Source organism: Callospermophilus lateralis, chromosome 16, assembly GCF_048772815.1.
Source record: "Callospermophilus lateralis isolate mCalLat2 chromosome 16, mCalLat2.hap1, whole genome shotgun sequence".
Classification (NCBI taxonomy): Eukaryota; Metazoa; Chordata; class Mammalia; order Rodentia; family Sciuridae; genus Callospermophilus; species Callospermophilus lateralis.
The window spans coordinates 58911571-58927768 of NC_135320.1; the positions used below are offsets into that span (position 1 = coordinate 58911571).

Below are 16198 nucleotides of genomic sequence, written 5' to 3' on the forward strand. Positions count from 1 at the left end.
AACTCAGTGAAATCCTGTCTCTAAATAAAATACAAAATAGGGCTGGGAATGTGGCTCAGTGGTTGAGTGCCTCTGAGTTCAATCCCTGGTACAAAAAAAAAAAAAATCATCTTCCGATAATAATTCTACTTCTATTTTCTATCCCTAGAAAATAATGAGATGTGTGCAAAAGAAGGTTGTAGAATGATAAATGCAGTATTATTTATAAATTGAAAATAACCAATGGGGTTGGGGATGTGGCTTGGGGATGTGGCTCAGGGATACAGCACTTACCTAGCATACATGAGGCCCTGGGTTCAATCCCTAGTACCAGAAAAAAAGAAAGAAAGAAAGAGAGAGAGAGAGAGAAAGAAAGAAAGAAAGAAAAAATCTATGATGATAAAATTTCCCACATCAATTCTAATTCAAATGATTGATGCTATGGTTTGAATGTTTTCCCCAAAAGTTCATGTTGGAAGCTTAATTCCCAAATTCATGTTAATGGTATTTAGAGGTGGGCCCTTTGGGAGGCAGTTAGGATTGGAAGAGATCATGAGAACAGGAGAGTGGGTCTCCCCTGGTGACATTAGTGACTTCATAGGCCTTAGGGTTGAAGATGCCCTCTACCTGGAGTAGTCTTCTCATAAATAGTGGCACAGCTAACACCCTTGTCTTCTTCAAGCCTTTGCCAAAGTGTCACCTTGTCATGAAACTAGTTTACTCTATGCAAAATTATGCCTGGCTTCTTTTATATGCCACTGCCACTTTTCATCCCTCTTACTTCATAGGAAGAGAAAGATCTTAACTGTAGCTCTTGCTCAGTCTTGCCATGCGATACCCTCTTCTATGTTTTGATGTATTAAGAAGGCCCTTACCACATGTTGAACAGACTCCAACACCATGTTCTTGGACTTCCCAACACCAGAACTGTGAGGCAAATAAACTTCTGTTTATTTGTAAAAACTTTGTAAATCATCCTGTCTCCAGTATTTTGCCATAACAACAGAAAACAGACCATCAAGACAATTGTTTTAAGCCAAAATATAATCATTTCCCTAGGTAATGATGGGTTTGGAAATTGACATGTGATCTGATCCTAGCAGAAGGTATAATCCAAGGTCTATAAGGTGACGTCAGAGGTTTTTTGCCCTAAAAATGACAGACAGGAGACCATAGGAGATTTTTCTGCACATTTCTATGCCTGAATGTGGTATCTGGGGCCTTCTGACTGTCATAAGAAAAGGAAGTCAGATGGTAAAACTGACCTACTGAAGATGGCAGGGTGGAGCAATGGAAAGATCTAGGCACATTCTCACTTCAGGGCCTTAAGGTCGAAGATGCCCTCTACCTGGAGTAATTTTCTCATAAATAGTGGCATAGTTAACTCCTTTATCTTCTTCAAGCCTTTGCCAAAATGTCACCTTGCATGAGACTAGTCTACCCTAGGCATAATCATGCCTGACTTCTCCTATACTGTCACTGCTACTCTTCATCCCTCTTATCATTTTCTATTGTTTTCCCTAGAATTTATTGCCTAATATACCTTATGATTACCTTATAATTCATTTTTATGTAGATTGTTTACTATCTTTTATGATGAACTAAATTATAAGCTTTATGAGGGCCAAGATGCTTATCTTTAGTATTCATTGATAAACTTCTATAGCTTTGAACAGAACTGAACATACAGTAGACCTCAGTAAACATTCATTCAATGAGTGAATGAATGAATCCCGCAGTAACAGCAGACTTAAGAATCAAAATGTCTCACAGCGTCACTCTTTGGTGTGCTTCTTTTTTCAAACAGAAGAAAGATTTCCCAGGGGATAAGAAAATGGATTTGTTATGGGTGGTCTAGAGGGTAAAACCAAGGCATATGGATCAAAACTATTTGGAGGCACTTAAGGGAACAGCTTCTTTGGTTCAGAAGAGCCCAGAATCCTCCAAAGGGTATCTCCCTGGCCAAGCCCCTGACTCTGGTTTTACCTTTCCATTGCAGTCCCTTTACTTTGATCCTTTTCTGCCCCTATGACACCTGACCCCAAAGGCACCTACTTGGCTTAAGCCTCTGGCTCAATTCTTTCCTCAGTTTCCACCAGCAAGGATGTATAAAGGTGGAATACTCAAAAGAAATACTACCAAATGCTGAACCTGAACTAAGAATTATCTGACCTCAGTACAATCCTTCTTTGGGGCTTGCTGTATGATCTTGGAAAGTTTATTGAGTTCTAAGTTGCCTTTAGTTGTGTGCCTCAAAAGTAAATTAGGTGGATGGCATTGACTGATTGCTAAATTGAGGCTGACTCTGCAAGTCTTTGTTTCTACTCTTCTGAAGAGGTTAGTGATGTTATGTTAGAACTTGTATCACACGAATGAAGGGGGATAAACTATACCCAACGATATTAACTCATTCACTCGCCTTCCTAATTTTTTTCCAAGAGTTTTGTTTTGTTTTGGGAACAGGTGCTGAATATGCACAGAAAATGCCATCTGCAGCTACTTCTATTTTAATTATTAACAACTTAAATATTTAAATTCAGGGGCTGGAGTTGTGGCTCAGAGGTAGAGCACTCGCCTAGCATGTGTAAGACCTGGGTTCGATCCTCAGCACCACATAAAAATAAATAAATAAAATAAAGGTATTGTGTTCAACCACAACTAAAAAATAAAAATTAAAAAATATATATTTAAATTTTAAAATCAAGTTTTTCTTGAACTTTTTTGGCTCAACATAGAAGACATAGGCTCAACTGACACATAAATTTAAATGGTTTAATTTCACTAAAATTTAGCTCTACTTATAACTCAGCCAAATAAATAATTTTACATAATTTTAAAATATATTAACAAATCTAATATATCTGATTTTTCTCAAATGCCAAATGTCTATTGGGAACAACTTAAAGGTCTAATAAGAAGAACCTTTTAAAATACTCAGCACCTCTCTCTCTCTCTCTCTTTTTGATGAAAATGTAATTATTCATTTCAAATTAATATCACAAATTTAATGTGTTAAATTTTTTTAAGTGTGTTGTATACAAAAATGTCACTGCAGTTGTTACAAGACTTAGTCCTAAAATTAACCTTGAAAATTAGAATCTGCAAAAGACTCATTTGTTCATCCTTGGCTGGGGAAATCTGGGGAAACAGCACTAGGCACTCAAAACTAATTCCTAATCTTTAATGGGAACTAAAATTTTTAATGGTAGAACAGGCCTAAAGATTAAAACAAAAACAAGCTCATCTGAATAAGATAGTAACTTTCAGAGGTGATAGGATAAAATGCCTTTGCAAACCCACAAAGGAATAGAAGTAAGCACAGAGACAATAAAATTAAGCTAAACTTTGGGGCTAATTTTGGAACCTGGGAGACAAGATATGTGAAAGACCTCTCCTCTGTATGCCCTAATGCACTTTTGCTTGATTATAATATCATCTTTAATTAATGATACCCAGCTTACTTATCTTACAATGTGATTGGATTAATTCTGTGAGCATGTAATTTAAAATTGCCTGGATGTTAGTGCAGGGTTAGTTATTTGTTGGTTCCCCTTATCTGGACCCCAGATTTACAGAGAGGGACCATTTGAAATTACAGGAGATCGCAGCAGCAGCAGGAGGAGGAGAAGGAGGAACTAGAACTGGCTGGAAGAAAGAGTTTCCAGTGGTTCCCTGCTCTCCCTTCCAGCCTCAAGGCTTCTGTGACCACAGTGGTTTGGCTGCAAAAGGGCATCAGCCAGGACCTCCTTCAGCTTTCTACAGGGTCAGATTCCTGGACATGTGATCTGTTGGTCATATGGAGCATGGCACTTAGAAGGACCCCACACTTGGCTTATTGCTCTGTTGGCGTGCTTTGAAATTCCCTGTCTCTCTCTCTCTCTTTAAACAGAGGCCCCTGCATTCTCATTTTTCACTGGGCAGGGCAAATTATGTAGCCAGTCACAGCTTTAGAACTCATTTAGATTTTTACTTCTGACAAACAGGAATGACGTTTACCTGTGGCTAAGTGTTAGGCCAGGAATGAGCATCCTAGGCCAGGAATGAGCATCCTAGAACTGCCTCGATCTGCTTCCCTGCACATCTGCTCCTTCTCATTAATAATCATCATTCGAGCTCCCACTAACTTTGGGGTACCGGCTGATCTCTATAGGGAATCTTGTTGAGTTGAATTTGACATCAGCAGCATTACCATTCAACAGCACCCTCCATGTTGCTATAGATGTAGCAGGATTAGTTTTGCCTGTAGTGTACAAAGGTGTACCCGCTCCAACTTGATCCTCCCTGGTGGGTAGCCTGGACCCTGAGAAGCCTTTCTTCCAGAATGGAGGGAGGACAGATAAACGGACACAAGGGTTTCGAAAAGGATAATGTCAACCAGAGATCAAGAGTGAATGCTCAAAGTGAACGTCTATCGTTGAATGTTGGTTAACTTCCCTGACTGAGCCTCCTCCAAGGCTTCACCTGTGGTTCCTGACCACAGCCACGCCTCCCCGACTCCTCAGGCGTGCGCTGCACGGTGTCCGCGCAGTCGGCGGAGGGTCCCGGCCGCACAGCCGCTGCGGCAGGAGGGGCGGGCCCGGGTCTGGCCCGCCCCGCGGCGGCCAGGGGTGGGGGCACTGGCCTATTACGGGATGGAAACTCCGGGTGTCCAGGGGGCGGGAGGAGAAAGAAGGGAGGTCTGCGCGCGGTGAAAGGCTCATTGATGAAGTCTGTGGCGGCCTCGGAGCACAGCAGGGCTAGACGCTGACCAGGTCTGGCATCCGCGGTCTCCTCCTCCGCCTACGCCTCCTGCTCCGCGGGGTCTAGCCGCCAGCGCCATGCACCCCCCAGGCCGTGCCACCTCCCCGCAGCGGGGGCTCGGCCTCCTGCTGTTGCTGCTGCTATTGCAGCTTCCCGCACCGTCGAGCGCCTCTGAGACCCCCAAGGGGAAGCAAAAGGCGCTGATCCGGCAGAGGGAGGTGGTGGATCTGGTGAGTTGGGGAAGCCGGGTCGGGGCTGCAGCACCAGAAGAGGGTACAGAGGGCACGGGCGAGGTCGTCTCTCCAGCTCTTAGGGGGAGAGTGACCGAACAGCTGTGTATAATGTATCCTGCGATCCCGTGGTTGTCCTGCTTTGTCTATGTATAAGGAAGGACCCGGGTTATGCGTGCAGTGGAGTCTTGGAACTGGAGGGGAGACCAAAATCAGAGGCCATCGTGGGGCGGAGATGCGACGTGGGTCGGTGGAACTCGCCCAGTAATTTCTGGCCTCAAGGGAGGCTACCCTTGGGAGGGGTGAGAGAGGGTTAGGGCGGCAATGAGGGTAGAATAAGGATCTTGGGTAGGTAGAATGGGCTAGAAAAGACCCTGGAGGGCTTATCCCCTGGGCTTGGGCCAGGGCCTTGCAACGTGTCCTTTGTTGGGGCTGGTGGCCACGTCTTCCTGAAGGAAAGAATAACAACCCCCACAAAGCATTCGTCCAACTCTTTGTAACTTGAAGACTATGAGTCACATTGGGTCATCTTCCTGGGGAGTATGGACTGCAATTTACTTTGTTGGACAACCACAGCTGGGGCCAGGAAAGGTTCAGAGGGTTTAGGCAGGAAGGGCAAATGAAAGGTACCAGCACTGACCCTTCAAAGACCCATTGCATTTGCTCTGTTTAGATGAGCAGTCACGTCTTCAGCCTGTGGCCACCAGGTAGGAGCATCAGAGTGGTGCTATGGGAGGAGAGCAAATAAGTAGCCCAAGTGCTTTCTGAGCGGCCAATCTGAGAGAAGGTCTGTTTACTTAAAGCTCTTTCCCTCTAAAAGCCAATAAGCCCTGTGGGGGTGGGGAGGCAGTGTCGTGTGGCAAGAGGAAGTCTTTCACAGATAACTGTAGTCCTTGGCAATCACAAACTTCAATTCTTAGACCAGCCTCTTGCAGACGAATATGGTTGATAGGCATTGCAGGACATAAGACAGGAGACATTTATTGATTTTTTTTTTTTTTTTTTTTTTAGTTTCAAATTTGTTAAACTGCCATTCTAAACTGGCAGCCAGTTCTATGCTGGATTCAACAGCGCTGGAAAAAAATTCCTACCGTTTCACAGAGTACTTTTTGGTGATAGGCTGTGTAATTTTGTTCCACAAAAGCAGACTATGTGTTCAGGACTACAGTTCTATTTTAAATCTCTAAATTGTTAAAACTGTACCAAATGGCTGTGGTTTCCTGTAGTTTGCATTTTATGAATGTGTAATTATGATCACAAAATACCCCTTCTCCCCATAAAGCTAGCAATTTTCCCCCTCTAAGGATTTACAGCCCCTGTGGTTTGGCCACAACTCTAGCCCAACTTGGAAAAGCTTATTATGCAGCCAGGCTCAGGTGCATCCTGTGGCTTGGGTTTGGTTTGGGTGATAGAAAAAGTCCACGCAGTCATTAAGAAGGTTTCAAAAGATTCTATAAAGCAACTTCTTTGTATAGGATCTTTCAAAGCATTCCTTTCAAGTTCCCACTAAGTTCTGCCCCCTGGTGGCTAGTGAAAGAAAATGGGGTGGGGCAAATTTGAGCTTACCGGATACATTTTTTATTTTATAGAAATTTTTTTGAGACTCTAAATGTGCTGGGCTAGCATTTTAAGATGGATGAAGACAAATTTAATACCAGTCAAACCAAGTCCAATAAAGTCATGTGATCTCTGAAATGCAGTTTTTACATGGAAACATGGCATTATTGACATTTTGGGCCAGGTAATTCCTCATTGTGGGGATGTCCTGTACATTGGTAGCATGGTTAACATCATTTCTGACCTCTACCAACTAGATTCCATTGGTAATCTCCCCACAAAAATTGCAGCAACCCAGTGTCTGTGGACATTGCCAAGTGTCTCTTGGGAGACAAAACTGTCCCCAGTTGAGAATCATTAATAGAATGGAAAAATAATCCTTAATCCATGTAGCATCTTGCCCTGAGTAAAATAATAGTGAAAAAAATAAAGAGTACCAAAAGAAATTTTATTGTTTATTCTTTCACACGTTAAATATATGTCCAAACATGTATGTATGTATGTGTATATGTATATATATATATATACACACACACACACACACACACACACATCTATATCTATCTATCTATCTCTATATCTGCAAGTGAAGTGAATGAAATTACTAAAATGAAAATTAATTCTAATGTATGCCAAATCTTAAAAAAAAGTTTTAATTTTGGCATGTCTTCAAATACTTTTGCAATTTTAAAATACTTTTGTTACTATTTCTCTGAGTAAATAAATAATAGTGCCTTTTTATCTTAAAGTAGGGAAAATGGCAATATCTAAATTACAAAATATCATGGACCAAAACAAAGATCAAGCTGCTGATGTGAGAAGCAAATTTGTTGGCAAACAGTCTAGTAGGATCCTTCATAGATAGTGTTATTATTGGATTTTGTAATCTGATCATGCCCAATCTCAGATTATAAGGTTAAAAGATAAGCTTTGACATTCTTTTACTATATAAAGAGCCTTGGATGTGTTCTCAATGAATAGTATATTTATACAGAATGATAATATTAGATAATTTATACAAATATCAAAATATTGAAGAATTTAAATGTATGCAATGAGTTTTGGAAAGTCTAATGAATGGCACCCCTGTTCCCATGTGAACTAATTCAAGGGTAGGCACAGGAATTGGACAGATGGAGCTCAAAATATCACCTTTGCTGCATGGCTCAGATGTGCAAGCAATTGGGTTTGCTAATATGCTCTTCCTCAAATCTAGACCCTTGTGGAGTCTAGTCAATGAGACATCTATCCTGAGTCACAGCCTCATACTAGTCTTTGGGGGATTAGAATGATAATAGCTGGCATGTACAGTGTTTACTGTATTCCAAGCATTGTTCTAAGCACATTTTTTTATATATGATGCACTTAAATCTTATATACACCCTACAAAATGGGAATCTTTGTTATTATCCCTATTTCACAGATAAGGAAATGGGCATCGAAATGTTGAGTAATTGGCCCTATCTTACATAGCTAATAAGGGGTGGAGCCAGGATTAAAATCCAAAGAAACTGGCTTTAAAATCCATGTATTCAAACTCTACAAAATACTCCCCACTACATACATATAAACAACCACCGCAAAACAGAGAATCCTAGCACTTACACATGGTTTGATATGTGATTGCACCCCTACTGAGGACCGATGGTCATATGGAACTAAGCCACTTACTTCTTTTTGGGAAGCCAGGGTGGATTAAAGACCAGAAGTGTTACCCTTGTACTACTTCCTCCATATAAAAATGATTCAGAGGGTTTAGGCCAGCATGGCAAATGAAGGGTCCCAGTGCAGACCCTTCAACAAGTGGAGGATATGTATATCCAACATAGAGCTGTTACCAGTACAAGGTAATTATTGACTGCTAAGATTTTATTTTACAAATCTGTCCCTAGCAATTCACTGTAGGGAAGTGAAAAAAGCTATATAGATGAAGATTTTCATTATAATATTAATGATAGGAAAAAAACAGAAGTAAATTTAATATACAAAAATGGTGCACTGTTTGCATGAAACTGTAAGAAGAGTATAATTATGGAGTTCAAGTCCCTTTATAACCTCTATAAGGTTAGGAGAAAAAAGGCAGAATATGAAATTATATCTATCTAGGAATACAGCTATTTAAAATTATATGTGCTTTAATGAGCAGTGGAAAGAAACAGGCAAATGAAAACATTTTGTCCTTTTTTGATTTGTGTGTGTGCGTGCATATGTGTGTGTGAAGTTTGTGCAATAAAAAATAATGGAAATTGCAATATTTTAGAAATAATTTTAAAAAGAATTATCTATAAGATCTCACCTAGAATACGGACAAGTGGTTTGAAGGAATTCAAATAAATGCAATTTTAATCATATTAAGTCTTTGAAGCTTATGGTGATGAGACTTATTTTCTCCTTTCCTTTCTTGCTGTAGTACAATGGAATGTGTTTACAAGGACCAGCAGGGGTGCCTGGTCGTGATGGGAATCCTGGGGCCAATGGCATTCCAGGTACCCCTGGGATCCCAGGTCGGGATGGATTCAAAGGAGAAAAGGGGGAGTGCCTGAGGGAAACCTTTGAGGAGTCCTGGACCCCTAACTACAAGCAGTGTTCATGGAATTCATTGAATTATGGCATAGATCTTGGAAAAATTGCTGTAAGTAAAGTCTGAATTACTTTCAAGTTGAAGCAAAACTTTATTTTTTTATTTTTAATATTTATTTTTTAGTATTTATTTAGTATTTAGTATTATTTGCGGACACAACATCTTTGTTTGTATGTGGTGCTGAGAATCGAACCCGGGCCGCACACATGCCAGGCGAGCGCGCTACCGCTTGAGCCACATCCCCAGCCCCTGAAGCAAAACTTTAGGATTTTATATTCGACTGTTAATTTTCTAGGGAGGATTTTATTGTGGTTTCTTTTTTTTTTTTTTTAACCAAAAGACTAAAAAATAAAATAAGGAGCAGGTAACATATAACTTTTAACTTAAAATTAATGAAAAAGTGATAACATTTTAGTTAATTTCATAAAAGTATTTTAAGACAAATTACTTTTATGTTTTTTAACCATAATATTTAAAATAAGTTACTCTTGTTTTTTAAATGCAAGCAAAAAATGTAAATGGAAGGAGACCCTCAGGGGTATACAAAATTACATACAAGAGGAAGTGAGGGGAAAGGAGGAAAAATATAAGGGGGAGAAATGAATTACAGTAGAGGGGGTAGAGAGAGAAGAGGGGAGGGGATGGGGGAGGGGGGATAGTAGAGGATAGGAAAGGCAGCAGAATACAACAGTCACCAGAATGGCAATATGTAAATCAATGGTTGTGCAACTGATGTGATTCTGCAATCTGTATATGGGGTAAAAATGGGAGCTCATATCCCACTTGAATCAAAGTGTGAAATATGATATATCAAGAACTATGTAATGTTTTGAACAACCTACAATAAAAATTAATTTAAAAAAAAAACTAAAAAAAAAAATAAATGCAAGCAAAAAAAGAGAACATGGGTTTTCTAATCTTTTCATAAAGTGAATTTAAATTCAAATCAATCTAAGAAATTCTTCTGTGGCTTCAGACCTAAAAACGGAGAAAGTTTCCAAGAATTACCACATTATAGGATCTGCAAATGGGAAGTCCGTTGGTATTTGTCCTTATTCCAGGTAGTATGCTCAGCTTAAAATTGCTAAAGAGAAGTGAAATGTACCAGATGGGGTTTACTATAACCATTTAAAATTATCCTGCAACATTTTGTATGTGTGTAGGGGGATTACTCAAAATAGCATGTCTGATGTCTGGCAATGCATTTTGATTGCATTTAGTTTCTCTCTCTCTCTCTCTCTCTCTCTCTCTCTCTCTCTCTCTCTCATTTTGATTGCATTCAGTTGCTTTCTCCCTCTCTCTCTCTCTCTCTCTCTCTCTCTCTCTCTCTTTAACTAGAGCTTGAACTCAGAGTGCATTACTACTGAGCTACATCCTCATCCCTTTATAATTTTGTTTGTTTGTTTGTTTTGAGACAGGATCCCCATAAATTGCTGAGGCTGGCCTTGAACTTGCAAACCTCCTACTTCAGCCTCCCAAGTCACTGGGATTATATAGGCATACACTATCACACCCGGCATGATTCAGTCACTTTGATTAGTGTTCTTCTAAAGTAATTGGGGCTGAACAGAGTTGAAGTTGTACTATTTTATAAATCATCATCATTTGTTGATCAACTCTGATGTGATTCCACATGTACACCACAATATCTCATGATTTTAACTACTACTACCACTCCTAGGCAAATAGAAGAGATTTTATTTTTATAAAGTATTCGAGTCTTGCAATCTACACATTATCCCTGTTCCTCATCTCAGACTATTATCTATAAAGAGTTTGAGACTGACTTCATTTTTCTGATAGAAGTTCCATTTAGCTGCCATAGTATTGGTGACTGTGAGCTTTTCTCTGTTCATATGTAATTTCTTAGAAAGCATTTTTTAAAAAATGTTGCCTGGTTATTTAAATACCTGACATTGATAAAATGCTCACTTATTTAGAGTTGTTCATCACAAGTTGTTCTTTCTAAAAGCTATCCTAATGGATGTTACCTTATTAATATGTTTTTGAGTTCTTTTAAAGGTAATCAGAATGAGTACAGGATCTTTTAAAAAATACTTGATTTCTTCAAGTAAAAGATGATAGGGCCATAAGTGAAAAGATAAATTTTTCAAAGACTAATTAGAGGGAAAAAAAAAGAATCTTGGACTTATGATTGTGTCATAGAGGTAAAGTCTAATGCTTTACCCTCTTATACTGTTTGCTCAAAGAGGTCTAGTCAGAGAGATGAATGGACAGCGCTAGCCTAGAATGCAAGTTCCCCGAAGGCAGGGATTATATTTTGTTAACTGCCGCATCCATACCAGCTAGCACATAGTTGGTGCTTAGTATTTTTTTTAATATTTATTTTTTAGTTGTAGTTGGACACAATACCTTTATTTATTTATTTTTATGTGGTGCTGAGGATCGAACCCAGGGCCGCGCACGTGTTAGGCGATCGCTCTACTGCTGAGCCACAACCCCCCCCATCAACCCCGGTGTTAGTATTTTTTGAATAGAAAAAGAAAAGTAGGGCTGGGGTGTAGTTCAGTTGGTAGAGTGCTTGCTTGCCTAACATGCACACAGCCATGGGTTCAAACCCCAATACCACACACAAAAAAAAAATAAAAAGTATATAGAATGGTTGGTTGAAAATACTGAAGGCTAGCTGTTTTTGGTAAATCTGATACATTAAAGTCTATCTCATAAGGAATTTCCCTTTGTAAAAGTTAAGCTTTTTAAATACATTGGAGAGAATAATAATTAAGTAAAATTCACAATATAATTTCAAAGTCTCTTTTTAACAAACAGGGAAAGTGTTAATCAAATTGCATTTTTCCCTTTGTGGCAGGAGTGTACATTTACAAAGATGCGCTCTAACAGTGCTCTGCGCGTTTTGTTCAGTGGCTCGCTTCGACTGAAGTGCAGGAACGCCTGCTGTCAGCGTTGGTACTTCACATTCAATGGAGCTGAATGTTCAGGACCTCTTCCCATCGAAGCCATCATTTATTTGGACCAAGGAAGCCCTGAACTGAATTCAACAATTAACATTCATCGGACTTCTTCTGGTATGTAAAATAGTGACATTACCTCAGATCAGTCATGGTTTTAACCGAGTTCCACTATCCTGCTGAGTCACTAGCTCACTATGAAGGGATCTCTAGTAAATTTGCAGTTTATGGTCCTCCACCCTGGGGTGCACTTCAAAATTACACAGGATCTTTTTTAAAAAATGTATGGATACATGGGTCCCATCTCTGACCAATTGACTCAGAATCTCTAGGGCACAGTAATGAGAACACCAGAATGAGTGAGACTGTGGGCCCAGTGAGACTGTCCCCCCAACTTTAGAAGAGACCTGAATCAGTGCCAGGTGCCTGCATTCTGATGGACTGCCCTGGATTCCATTAGCTAATGGAAGCGGATTGCTTCAGACCTACATCCCATAGGCTGCTGGAATGACAAATCTCAACCAAATGGGAATCCTAACCAGTCATATGAAAGCACTAACCTTGAATAGAAAACCTAACCAGTCACTATATTACTTTTATACCAGGACTCATTGTCTTAAGGAATCTGCCAACCTATAATTCCTCTTCCCCCTTCACACACATATTTTTGCCTGTTATGATGACCCTGCTGGAATTTTGTTTTCCTTTTAGGTGTAGGTGAAAATCCTTAGTAAGATAAAATGCAAGTTGTGTATTTGTATGTGAAAGAGTCAAGAGGACATGCAAAAGGGTGCATAATTATAAGGCATGAGAACAGAGAAGAGGGAACAGGGATTTATTTTTTTAATAAATTTATTTTTTTACTTTTTAAAAAAAAATTGTTCTAATTAGTTACACATGACAATAGAATGTATTTTGACACATCATATGTAAACAGAGGATAATTTCTTATTCTTCTGGTTGTACATGATGTAGAATTACACCAGTCAAGTAATCATATATGCACATAGGGTATTAATGTCCAATTCATTCTACCTTCCTCCCCTCCCTTCATTCCCCTTTAATGTAAAGTACCTCTATTTTTCCCTAGTCCTCGTACCCTTATGTGAATTAGCATCCACATATCAGACAAAATATTTGGCCTTTGGTTCTGACTTATTTTGCTTAGCATGATATTCTCCAGCTCCACTATTCATCACCAAATGCTATAATTTCATTTTTCTTTAAGACTGAGTAATATTCCATTGTGTATATATACCACATTCTCTTTATCTAGTCATCTGTTGAAGGGCACCTAGGTTGGTTCCACAGTTTAGCTGTTGTGAATTGAGCTGCTGTAAACATTGATGTGGCTGCATCATCATAGAATGCTGCTTTTAAGTCCTTTGGGTATAAACTAAGGAGTGGGATAATTGGGTCAAATGGTGGTTCCATTCCAAGTTTTCAGAGGACTCTACATTACTGCTTTCCATAGTGGTTGCATCAATTTGCAGCCCCACCAACAATGTATGAGTGTACCTTTTTCCCCACATCCTCACCAACATTTATTGTTGTTTGTGGTATCATTGCCATTCTGACTGGAATGAGATGAAATCTCAGTGTAGTTTTTATTTGCATTTCTCTATATGAACATTTCTCTATATGAAAAATACATGAACATTTTTTCATATATTTGTTGATGGATTGTATTTATTCTGTAAAGTGTCTGTTCAAATCCTTAGCCCATTTATTGATTGGGTTATTTGCTTTTTGATGTTATGTTTTTTGAGTTCTTTATATATAATGGAGATTAATGCTGTATCTGAGGTACATATGGTTAAAATTTTCCCATTCTGTAGGCTCTCTCTTCATGTTGTTTCCTTTGCTGAGAAGAAGCTTTTTAGTTTGATTACATCCCATTTATTGATTCTTGATTTTACTTCATGTGCTTTAGGGGTCTGGTTAAGGAAGTCAGTTCCTAAGCTGACATGGTAGAGATTTAGGCCTACTTTTTCTTCTATTAGGCACAGGGTCTCTGGGTGCCTAAGTCCTTGATTCACTTTGAGTTGATTTTTGTGCAGGGTGAGAGAGAGGGGTTAAGTTTCATTTTGCTACATATGGATTTACAGTTTTCTCAGCACCATCTGTTGAAGAGGCTATCTTTTCTCCATTGTATGTTTTTGGTGCCTTTGTCTAGTATGAGATAACTGTATTTATGTGGGTTTGTCTCTGTGTCTTCTATTCTGTACCACTGGTCTACAAGTTATTTTGGTGCCAATACCATGCCGTTTGTTACTATGGCTCTGTAGTGTAATTTAAGGGCTGGTATTGTGATGCCTCCTGCTTCAGTATTCTTGGTAAGGATTGCTTTGGCTATTCTGAGCCTCTCATTTTTTCAAATGAATTTCATGACTACGTTTTCAATTTCTATGAAGAATGTCATTGGGATTTTAATAGGAATTCCATTAAATCTGGATAGTGCTTTGATAGTATGGCCATTTTGACAATGTTAATTCTGCCTATCCAAGAACATGGACGATCTTTCCATCTTTTAAGGCCTTCTTCTATTTCTTTCTTTGGTATTCTATAGTTTTCACTGTAAAGATCTTTCACCTCTTTTGTTTGTTTGATTCCCAAATATTTTATTTATTTGAGGCTATTGTGAATGGGGTAGTTTTTCGGTTTTCTCTTTCAGTGGATTCATCACTGATGTATAGGAACATATTTGATTTATGGTTGTTAATTTTATATCCTGCTTCTTTGCTGAATTCATTTATTAGTTCTAAAAGTTTTCTGGTGGAATTTTTTGGATCTTCTAAATATAGAATGGTGCATAATCTTTTTAATATGTTGATTGTGATTTGACAGAATTTTATTGAGAATTTTTTGCATCTATGTTCATCAGAAATATTGATCTGAAGTTTTCTTTCCTTGATGTGTCTTTGCCTGATTTTGGTATCAGAGTGATACTAGCTTCACAGAATGAGTTTGGAAGGATTCCCTCTTTTTCTATTTCATGGAATAATTTGAGGAGTATTGGTGTTAATGCTTAAAATAAATTATTTATTATAAGAAAAGTCTGTATAAAATGGAATTTCCAGATTGAAGGGCTGGTATAATGATTATGTTAGAATTTCTTTTACTATTATAAAAGTCCTTTCTTCTATTTGAGTAGCATCAACTGTACAGATAAGTGTTTGGAAGGAGTTTCTTAAAACAATTTTTAAAAAGACTTGCATATCTTGGTTCAGGCCTCTTCCAAACTTGGGAAGCCTTGGATTTTAAAAGTATAGGGTTCCTTTATTTAGTAAATAAATTGCTTTTTGATTTCAGGCTATCTCTGTAAGTAAACAGACTCTGGTTTTATGATTGAAACCTGTAAGAAAAGTCAAGCTTGTATCACAAAAGAGCTATGCATACATCTTTTAAAAGTATTTATGTACCAAGAAAAACAAATAAAAGTACATAACTTTATTATGAAACCTTTATCAGGTATTAGAATTTTAGTTAGCTTTATATTAAACAGAATTATAACCTAGTTTTCTAAAGTAAATACAAAGTGAATGGTTTTGCTCTCGTTTTTGAAGACTTTAACTGTCATTTGTTTTGCAGTGGAAGGACTCTGTGAAGGGATCGGTGCTGGATTAGTGGATGTTGCTATCTGGGTTGGTACTTGTTCAGATTACCCGAAAGGAGATGCTTCTACTGGATGGAATTCAGTGTCTCGCATCATTATTGAAGAACTACCCAAATAAATTTTTCATTCCCTACCTCTTTTTTTTTTGAATCATTCCTTTGGTTCATTTAAATGACATTTAAAAAATCATTTTATACATATATTTGAGTGAAAAACAAAGCTAAAAATGTTTACAGACCAAAGTGTGATTTCACACTTTTTTTAAACCTAGTACTATCCATTTTATTTCAATCAAAATGGTTTCAGGATTTTTTTAGTTGATTAGAATCCTTTCCTCCTATTCACATTCTCTGAACCTATAGTTGGAATGTCATTGTGGTCTTTAGTTTTTCCTATTCTGTTAGCACAACCTTTTAAAAAAATATCCAAATTACCAGTTTTTGTACAAGTTGTAAATGTTTAAAATTGTTTTATATCTGTTAAATAAAACTTATTTGAAACAAATTTCCTTAAACTAATTTCCACTAAAATTGAAGTTTCCAGTATTTTATATCTGAAGAGTACA

The 16198-nt window shown here is 38.3% G+C and overlaps 1 protein-coding gene across 2 annotated transcripts; it reads left to right on the forward strand.

Moving 5' to 3' along the window:
• Positions 1-4796: 4796 nt before the first annotated feature.
• Positions 4797-15761, forward strand: Cthrc1 (collagen triple helix repeat containing 1). 2 transcript variants are annotated; one of them, XM_076836208.1, is made up of 4 exons: positions 4797-4949; positions 8917-9138; positions 11918-12134; positions 15609-15761. In XM_076836208.1, exons 1-4 carry the CDS (start codon positions 4797-4799, stop codon positions 15749-15751), a joined length of 735 nt encoding a protein of 244 aa, XP_076692323.1. In that variant the 3' UTR covers positions 15752-15761. The 2 variants fall into 2 exon arrangements, with proteins under 2 accessions (XP_076692323.1, XP_076692324.1); XM_076836209.1 differs by lacking the exon at positions 8917-9138.
• Positions 15762-16198: the final 437 nt, after the last annotated feature.

Excerpts from the sequence above, each read along its gene's own strand:
- Cthrc1 (XM_076836208.1), top strand. The coding sequence starts at position 4,797 with ATGCACCCCCCAGGCCGTGCCACCTCCCCGCAGCGGGGGCTCGGCCTC. Across the intron at positions 9,139-11,917 it reads TAGATCTTGGAAAAATTGCT|GAGTGTACATTTACAAAGAT; the intron begins GTAAGTAAAGTC and ends CCTTTGTGGCAG. Across the intron at positions 12,135-15,608 it reads CATTCATCGGACTTCTTCTG|TGGAAGGACTCTGTGAAGGG; the intron begins GTATGTAAAATA and ends TTTGTTTTGCAG.